Genomic DNA, 19,065 nt, shown 5'->3' on the forward strand with positions numbered 1-19,065 from the left:
GATGTTTTCAATGACACATTAATTAAAAAAAACTTATTTTTCACAGAAAGTTTAAAACCATTCTGTTTCAAAATTTCTGAGGGAAATTAAAATCTTGTCTTTCAAGAATACAAAGAGAAATGTGTATAAATCTGTCTTTTATTTTAATATTACCACTGTTTGGCTCCAGTTCTTCTTCATCCTGTGTTTTGTTCTACTAATCACAACCTTTATTATTATTATTTTAACAGTCTAATCCAATAGGCACAGTAATACCTAGTAATAAAAACAGCAACAGTCTCACTCTGTAATGTTTGAAAATTTGGTATATGTTTCCCTGTTGATGTTAGAGAAAAATCACCAAGTTAAAATAATTTCTGCGTTTCACTGGTTTAAAAGTAGCTGAAAAGATGTTAGGAAAATAATAATAAGAAAAAGTAATAAAGTTGGGGGCAGGGGGAGAAACTCTGCTTTACTCTTTTTAACGGATATGGCCATGAAGGAAAAATTTAAATTTTAATGAAAATACTTATTTCCCAAAGGCCTGGCCAACAAAGAATGCTGAATGAGATAATTCACTAACCAAAGGAACACAATGACTGAAAAGCAGATTATCACTGAAGTGAAAAACAAAGGCAGAAGACATTAATAATTAATTGAGGAGGTTTCCTGTGGAGGTTTACATGAGTTACAAGCTCTATGTGGAAAGTCACTCGTCTACCAGATTGTTGTGCTCTCTTTCAGGGTTGCTTATACCTATGTGTATGTCCAGTATTAAGTTTCCCTGGTCTGAGTTACCTGAAAGGAAGTAAAAATCCAAAATGGGATTTTTTTATCTGTGTCAAAAAGCATATCTTCTGTGCTGTTTAAATGAAAGCTGACAAGCTACACCTTTATATTGTTGCAGGAATAACTGCCAGCAACATAAAGAGATGTCATCTTGTGCTCACACAGTGTGTCTCTCTATATATGATGGAAAGACTGTCAGAACTGGTTACAACTAGAGATGCTCAGAGAACAGTTGAAATGGAATAATCCAGCGGGAACCTATTTTTACATTATGATTTATATTTTTATTTTTAGCAAATGTGTAGAGCTTTGTTTCTGTTCTCTTACTGTCAGGGTTCTAACAGAGAATAGGACACCCAAAGCAGCAAATATGGCATGTAACTAAGCTGGTTATAATATGAAGGAATCCTATTATTCCCAAAAGGGGTTGGATAGGGGAACAAAAGAAGTTCTCCCTTGTCTCATAATTCTGTCACATGTCATTGCTCTTTTAGTTATAAATCACAGCCTCTACTGATTGAAGATTCCTTGGGCTCCAATAAGAGGATCTCAGAATCCTTCTGAATAGATATGACTAATTATATATAGGAAATTATGTTTGCAACTTGATGCTTTTCAAGTCAAAGACCAGAAGTACACATATTTCCATACAAAAGCAGCTGAAATTTCTCATATTTTGGACTGACTTTTCAGACCATTTGAATGCAAAATTTCTTGGATTCCAATGTGGTAAAGTTGCTGACATTGTTAAAGTGATAGCTAAGAAGACTGATCAAAGACTAAGCTAAAATTTATGTTCATGTCATGGGACAGATAGAAATCACAAATATGAGGAAGAGTAGGAGATGAGTATGAACAACATATTTTGTAAAAGTGCTGATTTTTTCAAAGGTATTCGTAGATTCTTCATACACTAAGTTGTATCTGGCATCTATTTCAATCCAGTTTGCAAGTAGTAAAAACACCTGGATTTTCCTAAAATATTTTAAAAATTGTTTATACTAAATATACCAACATATTACTTTCAGGAAAATTATCACCTAATGGTTTGAGTTGAAAGGGAAGTATGCAGGTACCTACTTCAAAGCTTCTTCCAAAGCAGATTCACCTGCACAGGATTGTGTCCAGGAGGGTCTTGAATATCCCCAGAGAAGGAGACTCTACAACCTCTCTGAGCAGCCTGTTCCAGTGCTCTGCCACCACTCTCAGTCTTCCCTCACAACAGAGATGCTTCAAACCCCTCATCATCTTCATTGCCTTCAGATGAACCCTCTTCAGTACTTGCTTGTTTACCCTGTACTGAGGAGCCCAGCCCTGGACACAGCACTCCAGATGTGCCTCACCAGGGCTGAGGGGCAGTATCACCCCTCCTCTACCTGCTGGCTCTTTCTAATGTGCCCCAGGATCCCTCTGGCCTTCTTGGCCACAAGGACACACTCCTGATTCATGGACAGCTTGTTGTCCAACAGAACCCCCAGGTTCTTCTCCGCAGAGCTGCTCTCCAGCAGGTCAGATTGCAGCCTGTGCTGGGGTTATTCCTCTACGGGTGCAACACTCTGCATTTGCCCTTGTTGACCTTCAGACAGTTCCTCTCTGCCCATCTCTCCAACATGTTGAGGCCCTTTTGGAGGGCTGTACAGACCTTTGGGGAATCAGCCACTCCTCGCAGTTCTGTATCATCAGTAAATTCCTGAGGGTTGCCTTCAGCCAGGGTCACTGATTAATAAGCTGAAGACAACTGGACCCAGTACCGATCCATGGGGAGCACTGTGAGCCACAGGCTCTAACTAGACTCTGCACCACTGCTCACAACACTCTGATCTCTGCCCTCCAGCCAAGTCTCACTCCACCTCACTGTCCACTCATCTAACCCACACTTCCACATAAGCTTTTTGAAACATTTCATATCAGAAATCAAGATAATTTAAGGAAAATAAGAACACATGTTGGGCCATGTGCTTTGAAAATATTTTCTGTGAAAGATATGTGTACTATCTTCTGATCTTGGTTTTTTGGAAATTCAAAACTTCAAAGCACATGTAGTTTTAAAGTGATATTCATGTCATATATATGCATATATGCAGAGCACTGCCACAGACATTTGAGCTATTAACATTGTTAACTGCTGGAGCAAGATCCCTCTGAGTCTGAGTCAGAGGGATAGAGAGTCCTTTGGAACTAGATTTTTAATTGCATTAGGAGAAGCTTTGTCTCTTTAATTGTTTGTCACATTATTGAGAGATATTTTTAATTTTCCTAACAGAGATCTGTCTTTCTCCCAATAGGCTAAGCTTTAATTAAGAAACGTCAGCGTTGCTAACAACTGCACAAAGAGGGACGGAAAGACCTTTGTGACCAAGGATGTGGCTGTCATGGAAACTCTTGCTGTTTCTGTCACTCACTGGCTGTCTTTCAGGTAAATCAAAACAAAAAACAAGAAAACTTTCCTTATCGTTTTAAGGCTCTTAACTGCAAACAGAAATAGGAAGATGTAGAAGCATGCTGGAGAAGATGAAAATCATTATGAAAACTATTTTCCTGAGTGTGTTGACCACCCTTAAGGGAAGGAAGCCCATAAGATTCAAAAATGCTCATTGGTTGAAAAAAATGACAAAAGTGAGAGAGTCTGCAAAGAATCATGGAGTATTATTGGTAAATTATACAATTGGCATGAAAATTGGTATGTTAGTCCCTGACCTGCTGTGTAGGCACATGGCAGTGGGGTTCAGAAAAAAGTGTAGTGTAAAGGGAAAAGAGTGATTAAGCACAATGAAGTGGGTCTTGGATCAAGAGGAATGGATGGGAGGGAAAAGAGAAACTATAGAGGTTCATTAAAAAGGCAGAGATTAATTAAAGAAAGAAAAAGAGAAAAAGGGAGAACAAGAAAGAGGAAAAAGAAAAGTAAAAAAGGGTACACCAACCCTCACTTCAGCATCACTCCGGATGATAGGGATACCCACCCCGGTCTCAGTGCCAACCCAGTTAAGGGGATGCCCATCCTGTTTTCAGTGTCAACCCAGGTGACAAGCAGCAATCCAGCTGCATCAGTGTGGCTGATGGGATGTCCAGGGTCCGAGGGTCACTGCCTGGACTTGGAGCTGGGTACTTTTTTGTGGAAAATCTTGTTTAGGTCCCAGTCTCACCTTATAGTCTATTTCCTCTTTCTGCCATTCATTCCTGCACTCAGATGTACTGCTTTGGGGTTCTTTCTCACAGAAAAGTGCTGCCTGTCTCCACCTGGCCCCTCTTCTGCAGTCAAAACTTGTTCTGTCTCAGAGGTTGCTAGTCCAAATAGTCCTTGGTTATTACCAAAATTTCATGTCTGTTATTACTAAAAGTTCTTGCTTGGCTTCACAGCTCTATTGATATTTGAGGCACATTAGCCAAGTATTTTCTGGAAATGGAGAGCTCAAAAAAAACTTCACTTTGGACCACTGTTTATAATGTCAATAGACAGTGGTCTTTAGTACTCATCAGCCCCTCATAACTTGAAAGGGTCTCACTTACGATCACTTTTTATAAGTTTGCAAGAGAGTGGATTTTAGTCATAGTAGTATCCTATCCTGGATGCAATTCAAGTTGGTAACTTTCTTTGAAGGTTCAGCAACAGAAATATTATTTCATTTGGGTTTTTCAGCCAAGAAAAATATGTTTTAAAGGCTGCCCTTTTAAAAAATCTGCTGCTCTTCTACTTCCTGGGAATAGACAGTTTTTCTGACAAGCTGGAGAGGGGCTTAGTCCAGGTGCAATTCTTCAAGGCCAAAGCCTAAGGAGCATTTCGCAGTCCATATTGGGACCTAAGGGTGGGTGGGAACATAACTAAAGTCACCTTCTCTGGGGCTCTACACTGAGTGATGAAACTGTAAAGATTTAGATTAAGATATTGACAAATGCTGTCCTTGTATTAAGACATGATTATTGCATCTCAGCAGTTACTAAGCTACTCTTTTCCCAAATTCTTCCAAAATTCATTGGGTTTGAGTCATCACAAGATGAAATTTAAAAGTCTGATTAGTAACAATAAAGTTATATTTGACACAGGAATTTGATAATGGAAAGTGCCCATGGATGTCAACATATATGGTTTGCATGCATACATGAGAGTCTAATTTAATCTGGTTTCTTTCTTGTAGCTTCATTGTGTTATCTAAGTCTGTTGATTTTGGACAGGGAAATTTCTGTTTTCTTTGTGCTGGACTATCAGCCACATTGTAAATATTAGTTTGTATTATAAATGTTTGCATTTTGGTGATTCCAATAGTAGTAATACCTTACAACCGCCACCTATTAATGTAATTTAATTTTTTAAAATTGATATTTATATTTTTATTGCTAAAAATTGCAAGGAATTTGATGCAAAATTCAGAAGGATGTCAGAAATTTAAATACAGGATTTCTTTCTAAGAATTATTTCTTTTATCTTGAAATCTTTGATTTAAATGTTAACATCTGGCAGAAGGTATTTATCTGTGAAACTAATGTACCTGAGCCTGCAATTGGTTTCACATAGCTAATATCTCATTACTCTCAACTGCTGTTAGAGAAAATATCTGTAGAGTTCGCTCCAGATAGATTTGCCTAACTCTGTATGACACATCAATACGTTTCAAAATTTGTGAGACACATGTCATATGCTGACAATTCTGTATCCTAAAATTGGATACACAGGAACAAGCTTCAGGTGTTTGCCACAGGCATTGCTTAGGCACGTACATTCAAACAACATCTTGCAATGACTTAAAAGCATTAGCAGTGACTAATTCTAATATAGCATAAGAGTGTGTAACTACTTGGGAATTGAAACTGAAAGTCAATATTTACAGAAGAATTTTATTTTAATTACATTTTACCCTGAAAACTCTTGCCAGTCATTCAGCACCACATTTAAAATTGGCTGTTCCTCTCATCTGTTAATTTTTTACTTATATCTGATGGTTTCTAACGCATTTATTTTTTAAAATTTCATTCTAATTTGTGATTCTTTAGGGTTTTTAAATCTTTATTCCATATTAATATAGTAGATTTAACTTCTGTAAGAAATATTTTTAACTGCAGTTCTTGTTTTCACATATTGTTGAATATAATGTGATAACATATATTTTTCACATGCATAAGATGACATTTTAATCACTTCATGTGCACTAATAATTATTCATTGTTTATTTTTATGCTATATGAGCTGAAATTAACAAAATTTTTAAAAAATTGGATTTGAAGTTATTTTAATAAGATCATCTGTACACCTAGCAATTTACTGTCTCCATAACTATAATATTTGATTACATCATCCTGCATTTGGAAATGTTTTTACATTGTGGCACTCATTAAAATATGTTTACAACTGCAAATAGTTCATTCCTACAGCTGATGCAATTCAAGGCAGCCTAGTAAGTTTGATGCCTGAATGCACTGTTAACAACAGAGCAATAGCTATTGATGCTGCTCCACGAAGAGAGTTCATTCAATTTCTGTTCTTCTAGACTGTGTTAAAATTCAGTACTTACTTATCCATTTAGTCATCATATCATGGGATCACTCCTAGCAGCAGGCAGTGTTTGGAAGAGAGTTCTGCACTGTGGTATTGATTTTGCAGTGGTAAGGGAAAGAATCCAAGAGAAGGGATGACCTCTCTAGTTTATGTTGATCCCATTTTTATATCATTTTTGTCTTAAAACTGACTCTGTTATTTTGGGTTGTACTTAAGCATGAATGTATAGAAGTGTGCTTAGGCTATATGGAAAATAATATTTGAATGGAGAAAAATGTATTTTTCTGAACATGAGAATGAGGACTAAATTATGTATCTTACTCTGGTTTAAGGCAAAGGTAGTCAAGGAGTAGAGCTCACAGTTATACATTTAAATTGTCAAACATTTAACTTCTATGAAATATTGATAATTAACAGATAAAAGAAGATCTCAAGATTGAAATGTTCTTTCTTATCTGTAATACTACCCTTCAAGCCAAAATGGAATTGAAGAAGAATTAAGCTGTTGTTTTTGACCTAGGGACTGCCTCGCTACTGAATTGACAGTTGGAATAAAAATGTTGATTTTTGGAGGGTTTTGGGGGGATTTTTTTCTTTTCTGTTTCTTCCTCCTATAAAGATTTCCTGTAGAGAAAGACAGCATGCTACAAAAGAATAGTTTACTGTGGGGGAAACTGTAAATATGAAATTCAGAGTAACTTTTTAAAATCTGATTTGATTACAGGAATACATAAAGTACAGGGCTGCTCAGTTTAAATTTAATCTAAGTTCATCAGAATTAGTTTGGGTGTATACTCCCAGGTTCCTCTTGTCCTGGTTCCCCATAATCACTTTAGAGTCAGCTTTTATGCATGTACTAAAGGCTATTTCTTTTTGGTTCACTCTAGGAACACAGTGTGTGAAAAAGCAGAGAACCTTTTCTTTGTCTAGGCTTGTTAAAGTTTTCTTGCACTGAATTCTCAAAGAAGTTGGAAATGCATATTACTGAAAGGTTTTTCTTTAAAACAGAGCCCCCTGACCATTTAATGAGACAAGTAGGTCTCTTGGAAGTATTTTTATAACAGAAAAAAATGAGGTCAGATTATCATCTCATGATTTATAGAAAAATTAAGATAGTGGGTTTTATTTGCAGATGTAAAACACTTGAAAAAGCTAGCTTGAGAATAGGACTCCTGTCATTCCTTTTAATAATTATTGCTGCCTGTTACAAGATGTTTCAAATTTAAATATATGCTAAAAGTTGCATAATAGAGTGAAAAGTATTTATAGAGTTCTAATTCTATTTTAATCTAACACATATTCTGTATGCCTTTTTGTTCCCCTGCCCATTGATCTACTTCTGTAATATTACCTTCTGCATGTTAATTGGGTCAAAGTGAGACTCATTTTCTCTGTAAGACTGTATAATTCATGGCATCAATAAAATTATGGGTATAATGTAAGTAGCAAGAGTTCACAAGATAGAGGCAGTACCTCTGAGACCCTGCGGTCACTGTTCATAGCATTGAGTGGGTAAACATTTGTCCTTAAAACTCATCTCTATGCACCATTCATTCGTTTCCACATAAAACACTCTTACTACTAAGAAATGACTGCCTCAATATAGAGGTTTTTTTCCTTGTATCCCTCATTATGGTGTTCAAAGTTAGAATCAGCAGGACTTTTTCTGAGCAGTTATTTGCTAGAACATAATATGAATGGAGACTTACAAAAATGCTCTTAAGTAAAAGAGCACAAGCAAACACACAAGTCCTGTAATAGTTTTGACCTGCAGCTGGCATGGATCTGAAGTGCTTCCTGTCTTTTTCGTGCCCATCCCTCTCCATCTGGCTGCTTGGGGGCTTTTAGGAATTGTCTCTATCATTTGCACTTATCAGCTTCCAAAACACATCACAAACCTGCTCAATATGTAACTTTCAGAACTACAGCAGCCATGGACAGGATTAAAATTCATAGCCTAAGGGTCACAAATTCATTAACCAAAGTATATAAATATGCATACCACTCTGAGTTCCAGGACAATTTCTCATTTTTGTTCTTCCATTTTTTAGACAATGTCCTTCCCAATTCAGCGGACAGCATGTGAAAAGCTGCTACTCTGTCATATGAGTGATGAACACATGAATGACCAGTGTTTATCACTGATAAATCTATGCAGTTACCCACAGTACCCTGGCCCTGCACTGATGGTAGTATAGGAAATACCATGCAGCTTTGTCACCTTTGATAGCTGAGCATAAAATCCTGGAGACAGAGCTCTCGATAAGTATTAGTGCCTGGGGACCTTCCCGTTCACAGACTTCTGAGTAAAAATGGGAGAGATAACACACTTAAACCTTCTACTGCTCATCCTGACGTACTGCATTTGCAAAGGGTGCAAGGCAAGAAAACAGCCGCAGCACTGAAAACTAAGGCAGATTGCTGTCCATATCCTCTCTCTCCTGGATCTTTGGTTGAATCAGGGAGCAAAGCACTTATTTGCTAAATATTGCAATTTCTTTAAGTTTAATTCAAAAGAAGAATGGAAAGGTAAAAAGATATTTACTACTTCCAGATTCCTGATGTAATTTAATGTTAAATAATCATGAGTGTTAAGAATGGGAAAAATTGCAGGCACGAAAAAGGACACTGAGTATGGATTTAAGAAAATATTTTTAGGATAAATCCTTCTGCTTGTATGCATGTCTGGGTTATTCTTTATTTTTTACAATTTTCTATGTTCAATTTATAAAGCTGGTTTCCTACTGCTGGCCAGCAAGATGTTGAAAATTGTTCTTATGACTTTTCTCAGATATTCCATGTCATACTTTCCCAAATACTGCAGTGTGTGGGCCTTCACCAGAAGTCCTCATCCCCAGGAATCTTATACTTTCATTCATACTACAGGGAATTTGGCTGTTATACTACACATTGCAACAGTGATACAATTTTTGTAGGAATATTTGTAATTGGTTTGCTGATAAAAGTAATTCATTCTATGAAGCGATTATAATTTTCTTCAAGTGTGCTTCTAGATGATCACTTCTCATGATCACAAGTAATAAAAAGAGCAATACTTGGTCTTAACAAGCAACTAAGTCTGTTTTCTCTTACTTCCAGTGCCAGACATGTACAAGGAGTAGTTAGCTCATAATAGCGAATAATTTAGAGTTTCCAAGCAGCAGTAACAATATCACAAATACATAATAAGTTATTAACTTCATTTCAAAAAGTCATTAGTGGTTAGCACAACGTTTTTTAAGCATTGACCTGGCCTTTTCTAATAGGAGTGCAATAAAAAGGCAGTGAAACCTTGGAAATTATGACAAATTCAGCTTTGAAATGAGATACTAGTTTTTCAGTAATGAGGTTAAACCAATATTGGAAGAGGTCTGCTAGGAGGCTGGCAGATATGACAATGCTTTAAGTTGGAAAGCAAAATTAAATTACTTTAAAAATTAAATGTTTTCTCAAGTTTCTAATAGAAATTCTGTGGTGGACGTAAATGAATATGTGAGTTTGTGTGTGTGTGTGCATGTACCTGCACTGTAAGACAGTAAGGCTGGGTTGCCTTCAAAGTCATTTTGAGCTGCACTAATCCCTGTTTCCCCTTCACACATGTTCTACATCCCCCTGGGTGTTCATTCAGAGCATAGCAAGCTCTCTATTGCTTACTTTCATGGAGCTGCTCAGAAGTTTCTCAATATGCTATCAAATTATCAGGTTAGATGTGTTCAGGAATTTTTGCTACTTTACTGGCCTACAACCACATGAGCAAGATTGAATGCAAACCAAATTGTTGGTTAATCTCCAGCCTTATTCCAAGAAATAGCACCTGGGGCTTTTAACCGTAAGGAATACCAAGCTCAAATCTTCTGACAAAATCTAATTTAAAGGTTGCTTCCTACCTATAAAGAATAATCTTAAGAAAGAAGGAAATCTTCAAGAAAAATCTAAAATTGCTGATAATTTTTGCAGTAAATAACTGAGAAAAAACCCACACTCTGTTAGGGAAGATGTCAGGGAAAAAAACCACAACAATATCCAAAAATACCTGCAAGGGTGTTTTCTGTATTTATTTCTCACTGCTCAATTCCAGCACTAGGTAGCAAACATATTATTGCAAAAGTTCTCTGTGTTCTTGAGACTTTCAGAGTTTACTTTTCTTTGGTTAAAAGTTCCATTCAGGACTCTTCAAGTTATATGTTGCCAAGTGTGTATGGTGGTCTCTTCTGGCTTTACCTAGCATGGTAAATTATACTTAATGACAACACAAGATTGAACTGACAAACGACAGACCACACTTTTAGGGTAAATGCTCTTTCAAATGCAAAATATTTTTGTTGCAAATAACATCAGAGAAACTAATTGCTACCATGGGTTGAATAAATTTAGAGCATAAAAAATGGAATGTATGTAAAAGACCATCAGAAATTATCCAGGAAGATAGACTCGTTGCTGTGTTTGAATAAAAAATCAACTTTTTAAGGTTGCAAACTTTCAGCAATGATATGATTTTCTTCTCACAGCTAATATCCATAGCTATTCTATATATGATAACTATCTGCGTTAGAAGGCCACACATAAAATAATCTGCTTCCTTGCAAGTATTTTCCTTTGCTCCCTAGGTGGAATTGCTCCCTTTTTCTCTCAGGGTTTCCCCTTGGAGTAATGGCAATAGGTTAAACTCAGAGCAATTTTAGCCAATATGAAGTTATTACTTGTTGCCTGTATCATACCTGAAATCTTCATATTTAAAAAATCCACTTATGTGGTTTTGTTTCTATTTTATTTTTTATCAGTTGATTATGTAAAATGTCTTCTTACCACTTGAAAACACTTTTTGGAGTCACCCTAAAATAGTAATCAACAACCTGTGTTGAAACCCTTATTGTTATTTGGAAAAATTACTAAATTAGGTAAGAGTAAAATGTGCCAGTTTCTCTGCATGGGAGACAAGCTGGTTGATGTGGAGAGGTCACATCTCTAATGATGAATAAACACTTCATAGCTGTGTGAGCTGATGAATGTAGGTAGCTGTGGGGAAACTTCTTGCTGTTCCAGACTTGATGCACTAGTCAACTCTATAGTGCCTTTGTTTAAATTGTTGCTAGCAGTTCAGTGACAGCAACTTCTTAACTGCACTGTGACTAAATGTCTTCCCAAAACTGAATGAAAAGAGTGTGAAAAATAAATCTCACTCCTGTCAGAAAATGGGATATATGCATATATTGCTCCATGATAAGGCAGTGGGAGGCAGTTTATCAAGCTCCATGCAGCACTGAGACTGGTAACTGCTTTGCTCAGTGGACTGCTTTGATAGGGAGGCTTTTCCCTATTAAGTGCAGTAGTGTGAAAATGTTATAATAGTGAAGAACATATCCTGCAATTTTGGCTTTTATGCAACATGGCTAGATGTGCTATGTACTGAGACCACTTCAGCAGTGGGTTTAGTTTACTTCTTTGAATTTATCTACCTTAATGTTGGGTATTCAAGTAGAAAGGCCTTTTCTAGTATTCTGTTAAATGCTCCATCAGAGCTGGTTTTGATGAAATTTTTCTGTGGTTGTGTGTTGGGGGAGTGAGGAGGTTGTGTAGGTTTTTATGTTTTAATCTTAGCATCCCTACAGCTAATACAGTGAGCTCAGTGGTTAAGCTGTTCCTGTGCCATTGATGTCCACTGGGGTGTGACCCTGTGCTGCGTGCACCAAGGCCTGTGCCTGCCCTTAGTATGGTGTGCAGCTGTGCAAAGGGAGTGTCACAGTCATGGCACTACACCAAGTGTCAATTTAGCTCAGCGTAAAGCTGTAGGTGGTTTGCTATGGCTCGCCACACAGCCATTAAGAGTATCATCTCTGCCCAGCACAGAATTGCAAGTGATAGTATTTAAACCCCCTATAACACTGTGAATAATAGTGCTCTCATTTTGTCAGGAAGAAATGTGAAGACAGGCATTCTGACTAAGCCTGTGATTTAATCGAGTTAGGTAAAAAAAGAATGTAATTTTATCATCTGCAAGGGGATGTGGCATCATTGAAATTTACTATTGATTTTAAAGTGATTAAAAAAAGAACAATGGATCACAGAGTCAGCCATTTTAGAAGAAAAAGATGAGCATGTTCATAAATATTTCCTGACAGTGTAACTTAGCATTTATGAAAGTTCTCTCTAAAGATGCTGTTTTCCTCTAAGCCCTGTGGAAACTACTCTTAAATGAGTTGCTTGGTCTAGATGATTCTCCAACTGTTTTTTACTTGTCATTAAAGCCCTACCCTGTTCAAAAAGTAAAAAATGAGAAACCTCTCAAAAATTATTTTAGAATGCAAAACATAGAAAAAAACATAGAATGAAAATTTGCTGAAATGGTAGAATACAGAAATGAATGCCTTTTGTCTCATTGCTAATTTTTTGCTAAGATATTGTAAAGTCATGTTTGTGATGATCTGTTCTAAAAGTACATATGTCAGAGATGGGCAGAAAGTGAGGAGTGAAATGATCATATCTGCAGGAAAATAAATGCACTCTGATTTGGTGACCTTACCCACCAAGAGTAACATGAAAGATTAAAATTCTGTAGAGTATACAGAATATAGATAGTGTACCTATCATTTATTTCTAACTCAAAGTAGCATATTTTTCTGTTTGTAATATATTTTTTCTTTGCTTAACTCATATTGCTTGATGACCATTTCGGATAGAATTTTTCAAAGAATAGAATTTGTTTTTTCCATCCACTGAGCAGTTCTTAAAATTTTGTAACAGTGTTTGATGTGTCACTTTAATGAGTTTAACATTCATATCTATGGAAAAACATCATAAATAATGTATAAATTGGGCAACTCAAAGAGGAATGGACATAGTGAAATAAAAAGAAACCATTGAAGATCTCTCGTTACATTAATTTCACCATTGATTTGACTTATTGAGTGAAATGGGGCCTAGTGATGCACTTAGTCACTTTAACACGATTTAGTTTGTATAACTCCTTACATAGATTGTTTACAATTGGATTACCTTGTTTAATAGGAAAGAGTGCAAGGCAAACAAAAATCTAAAAGTTGACCAGTATATACTTCTAGACTTCTACTGTGCTCTATGGTTTGATGTTTGCATCATAATTGTTTAATATTTAAGAAGATTTAAACTGTATCTTTAAGGATGTCAAAGCAAATACCAGAAACTGGGTTTAGCAAGATATCCTGTGTCCTTCTTTTCATTTCAGAATTTCCCATTAGATTAGATTTAGCAACGAAAAAATAAGTTTGTTAAAAACTGAGAGAAAAGAAACTCCTCTAAAACTGTCTCAGTCTTCTCTATTCTGTTAGTATGCTCTTAAACAATGTCTATAATTTATACTCTACTCTATATAGTTAAGGCTGTACGTTTGCATGTCTCCCAACTTGCACAGAACAGCGAGTCCTGTAGTGCAGTCTGAGAGTATGGTAGACATGGCAAACTACTATAAGAAAAATGAAGTAGATCTAAAGCGAAAAATTAGCCTTTTGATTGTGTGATATATGAAAAAAAAACAAACGGCGATTCAATTAAATACCATTTCCAAGGAACCCACCAGGTGTTTTTCACTTTTATGTTTCTTCTGGTCAGTTGCCCTTACGTTTGTTGGTAAGGTTTTAAAGTACCTCTGATAAGAATTTTATTACCAACAAAACACTTTTAAAATTATTAATTATTTTTTGATGTAAGACTTGAGAAAATTATGGTTTAAAATATTTCTAATTCTTAGCAACAGTTAAAAAGGAGAAATTACTGAGTTTCCACTTTGATAAGGTATATTTTGTCATAAATTAGAGACTTTTGTAATGAACTTTTCTTAATTAACCTTATTTTTGCATTACTCATTTCAGTGAAAAAGTTCATTTTAAAATATTAATTAATCTTCCAAATAGAGTGAAAGCACATGTCTTTCTAGAAAGGCTTCCAGTTTACAACCTGAGTCTTCCTGGAATTTTTTTTCATATCTGTTTAATTACTTAAATTTCTTCTTTCCCTCTTATACTCACACATTACCATCAGTTTTCCTTCTACAAAAGCTGATATAGGGAAGCCTTATATTATTTCATTCCACTGTGTAAACAGTGCTGAACAATATTCTAAGAAACTCAAAATTCCTAAAATATTTGTAGGTATCAAATATATACTATTTACCTGTATAGAGAATATAAAGATTTCAGTGATTTATGAGACTGGCTCATGGGAGAAGATTCTTACTAAAGATAGATTTATTAGAGTGATTTTGGTATTTACTTGATGCTTAAGAAATGAGAAATTGTAAAATAAAAAACCTAGCTCTAGTCACAGCATGCTTTAATGAAGAATTTTTGGCTTGAAATAAAAGTAAAGGATTAAAAATAGATCTATGTCCTGGTTCTAAATCCACAAAGAATATTAATACATCTGCAGAAAAATTCATCAAAACTGTTTTCCAAGGCTCTGATCACAATATTCTTATAATTAATTTCAGAGTAAATTTGTCTAGCGTTTGCTCAATTTGTCTAGGAGTAACCAGTACAAAAAAATTAGGAATTGGTGAGTTCTTTTCAGGTTGGGAGCCTTGAAACTTGCCTTTGCTCTGGTTTCAAAGGCATATCTGCAGCACATTATGATGTCTGCCCAAGTTACTGCAACACTGTAGAAGGATTGGCAGGTCTTTAAGAGTATGTGTTCTGGGAAATTCTTGGACATAATTTTAGAAGTTCTTTTAGTTGAACCCAGAGAATGTGTTTTATTCCTTCCAGAAATATTTTTGTTAGTGTGGAAGTTGTTTTTTTCTTGTGTTCACTGAAACATTATCGTAGTTTCCCACTTTCTTAAATTTAAATTGCAAATAGATAAATACTTAAATTTACATTTAAGCTTTTATTATGAATTCAAAGAACCACACACTCAGAGACGATTAATCCTAAAGGCCACATATTACCTAAGTAAACAACCTCCTATGTTCTTGATATAGAAATACAGCAAAATTATGTCAGATTTTGCATTGCATCATATTTTTTAGCAGAAGGAAAAGATTGCTATTAATTAGCTCACAATTATTCCCTCTTACTTGTAATTTCAGAGTATTAAATATTGATGGAATTAACAGATTACCAGCTTCATCTTAATAATGTCAAACAGGTCAAAATTCAAATAGGGACTGGTTTAATGTGATTTATTGATTTATGTGTATATGCCTTTTAATCATTTCTGTGCTTGACCTACACAATTCCTTTATATTTTAGTTCATAGAGAAAATGCAGAGACCTCCTGGGCATATTAGTTGCTTGGTAAAAATATCTCTACCACATAATTTTTATGATTTGCAAATAGTTATTTCTGTATGTCCCTCACATACTGCACCACATTCTTCTAATAGCAAGTCAATATTCTGTTAATTCTTGCTTCAAACTGAAAAAGGAAATTTCAGGGACTGTGTTGAAGTATTAAGTACTAAGACTCAGAAAATGAGGAATTGTGCTGCTTAGACTACTTAGAGATATTTGTATAACCTTTTTCAAGATATCTCCATGTGCTTCTTAGGAAACATTGAAATGTCACAGATAATAAATGTCAGAAAGGGTTTTATTTGGACTTCTGAAAAACAAGTTAGAGAATTTTGACCAGTGGCTCTTTCAACTGACATGCTAATCAAATACTCTGAGATAAGGCAATAACTGCCCTGGTCTCTGTATTCCCTCAACCAGGCCCAAAGAGCATTTCTGTAATTGAGAAGTAGATCGAGCCAGGGATATTTTCCTCTGAGATTATGTAGATACAAGAGCATTCTTGTAGCAGCATGTATGGCACCATGGCTTTGATCTTCAATTTGCAGGAATATGAATTTCAGATAGTCCTCTTGCCTTTAAAAAAGAAAGAAAAGGGGAAAAAAGGAAAAAGCAAAAGAAAAACAATTTTTAAATGGATGCTGGTCCTTTAGTAGAGTCTTCATTATACCTTAGATGAGCTGATTAACTTCATAAAAATGACTCACTGTCATTCTATTGGTGATAAAGTGAGTTTAGCCTCATGTGGTGTGTGTAATTTAGTGTTCATTTTTTTGGCAAGATTAAATAAAATCCATCAGTCTTACACAAATGCACTAGTGTGGATTCCTATTAGATAGATTTGTGCCAAATCACAGCTCAAATCTAATTTCTACTGCCTTTTCCTGAGGCTTTTAAAACTCTGACTAAATTTACTCTTCTGCTGCCCTATTCTGCCACTCCTTCTGCTGCCCCAATTGTTAAGGCAGATTCACCAAGTAAACCTTACAACCCCAAGGATGAGAAATATTTTCTTGTTAATTTTGTTAGATCACACATTCCAAATGGTTAAAGTAAAATTTACAATACCTTGCTGTCTAACAGTAAACTAGCTTTCTTTAATGAAACTAAATCCAAACAGTATGACTGGAGATGAAATCCTTTGGTACTTGCCTGAATTCATAATGGATAGAAGTGTAAAAACCTAAATGGATCATGTGTAAATGTAGAAAGATTTAGAATAGTATATTCTCATTTAATCGGCCAACTACAGAATTCTAATTATCTCATCTGTGGATATAAAGATGAGATATACATATAGACATAGAGATTTCATTTCTAAATTAAGTTCTGGAGATACATTGCAAAACTCTACCTCTACTATGTTTAACTGTAGACAACCAAACAAATCATTCAATCTTCCAAACAGAAGCCCTATGCAGAAATTATTTTGCCATCCATAGGATAGGTTTGTGCTTGTTTTTAAATTAATATGAAGAGCTGCTAAAATATGTGTTTCTTTGTAAATCTGGTATATATATACTTGCCTTACATATCATCCTTCTATTAAAGACTTTTGGAATTAAGTGGACACAATTTTGCTTCCTATACTAGAAATTTAATTCAGGCACATTAAATTAAGAGTCTATCCTCCAGGTATTATCAGCAAAGACAAGAATAACACTCCTGAGAGATTATTTTAGGATACCGGCTGAAAGCCTTATTAATCATTCTCACTAGTATCATTACAATGGGGTGTAGTCATCACATTGTATGCTTTTTTACTTATTTCTCTTTTTTCTACATAAAATCAGACATAATGAAACAATTACCCAAAATCAGCCAATTTTTAGTTATGAAATTCAAAATTTCTCATGTAATGAAAGTATTAAAGCTCTGAGAGAAGTTTTTGAAGTTTTCCAACCTTTTTCAATATGAGAGTGACATATTACTTAAATTAGTACAAATTTTGATATCTGGAAGTACGTAACAATGAATTATTAGTGCACAATTAGTGCACTAATGCTTTTATTTTGTTTCACTGTCAATGTTAGATAAATATTGTTCTCCTTGGCTGTCACTTCTTTTCTAGATGAAAAAATGGAAATATTTCTTGTGCTTAATTTGAAATTATTAAGAAAAAAAGCATCAGAAGATATTTAGTTCAACATGTTTCTGTCAGAAAGAATTTAGATAATGGTTAAAAAACTAGAATTACTATTGACATGTAGAAAAGACTTACACTAAAGAATATTTGTCTATATTTCCACTTGGTACTTTTTTATCAGATATTGTATTCACCTTCCCTTATTCAAGAATAATGATGGTATTTACAGTGTTTTATGAGACAAGGCAATGACACCATCTCAGAGTTCTGTGGCAGGTTTCACAAGACAAGGCCGGTTTAGGTAGATCAAGGATGGAAGTGACTATTCTTTGATACGGCAGCAAATCAAATTATCTTACCAGTAAGTTATAACAGACACTGCCACTCCCACTGTTATTTCAAAGTTATTGGGAGTATTTAGGGAAAAAAGAGTATAGGATTTTGTTAGATGTATAGTTTCCAACTGATGTTACACCTTGTTTCCCAGGTTTATTGCTTCTTGTCATTTAGCTAATTTTTGCATTCCTTTTTCACATCATCTCTGTGAGTGCGAATTCTGAAAGTGAGCAGCCGAACTATGTGACAACAGAATAAATAAAATATGTTAAATGGTTATATTTATAGGAATTAACTGAAGAGTTTAAAAGCAAAAGGGTATTCTTCCTTCACCAACACATTATAATAAAATCATACAATCATAGATCCATAGAATCATAGAATGGTTTGGGTTGAATGGACCTTTGTTGGGAAATTTACCTGACTACAGACTGGAAAAGTATAAAGCTGTGGCTAATTCCAAGTCCTGCACCTGCTAGATAGTGTGTCCTTGGGCCTAGCTGTAGTAGGATAACAAATAGTGAAAGAGACATGAGAAAAGAGATAGATTGCTTGGCTTACAGGATATTCATAAGCTTATTATTTGCTGTATAAGTGTTTGATGCTTTTTTCAATAAACTGGACCTGTGATGAGCCATCTGGTGTCCTGGTCCCTTTCCTACGACAGACCTTAAAGGTAATTTCATACCAACTCTCTGACATGGACAGAGGCACCTCCCCTGAGACCAGGTTGCTGAGGGCCCCATCCAGCCTGGCCTTGAACACTTCCAAGGATTGGGCATCCACAGCTTCTCTGCCAGCCCTGGTGAGGTGACACTTGGAGCGCTGTGTCCAGTGGACTCCACACCACAAGAGAGACATGGACAAACTGAAGGCCGTCCAGTGAAGGGCCATGAAGTGAAGTACGTCTCCAATGCAAAGGGCTAAGAGACCTGGGCTTGTTCAGTGTGGAGAAGAGAAGGCTCTGGCCAATGTGATCACTATCACAAGAACCTGAAAGGAGGGTGAAAAGAGGATAGAGCCAGGCTCTTTTATTTATTGGTGCCCAGAGGCGGAAGAGCCAATTAGTACAAACTGAAACATCAAGAAACAGTTTTTTACTTTGAGGGTGACCAAGCACAGGT

The 19,065-nt window shown here is 35.6% G+C and overlaps 1 protein-coding gene across 1 annotated transcript in view; it reads left to right on the forward strand.

Moving 5' to 3' along the window:
• The window catches only part of CNTN5 (contactin 5), a 607,373-nt gene that overhangs the window by 294,791 nt on the left and 293,517 nt on the right, over positions 1-19,065 (forward strand). Inside the window, exon 4 of the mRNA XM_058822197.1 lies at positions 3,054-3,184. Within this exon, the coding sequence (XP_058678180.1) occupies positions 3,130-3,184 (55 nt within the window). The 5' untranslated portion in view covers positions 3,054-3,129. The remainder of the gene's footprint in view (positions 1-3,053; positions 3,185-19,065) is intronic.

Source organism: Ammospiza caudacuta, chromosome 2 (genome assembly GCF_027887145.1).
Source record: "Ammospiza caudacuta isolate bAmmCau1 chromosome 2, bAmmCau1.pri, whole genome shotgun sequence".
Classification (NCBI taxonomy): domain Eukaryota; kingdom Metazoa; phylum Chordata; class Aves; order Passeriformes; family Passerellidae; genus Ammospiza; species Ammospiza caudacuta.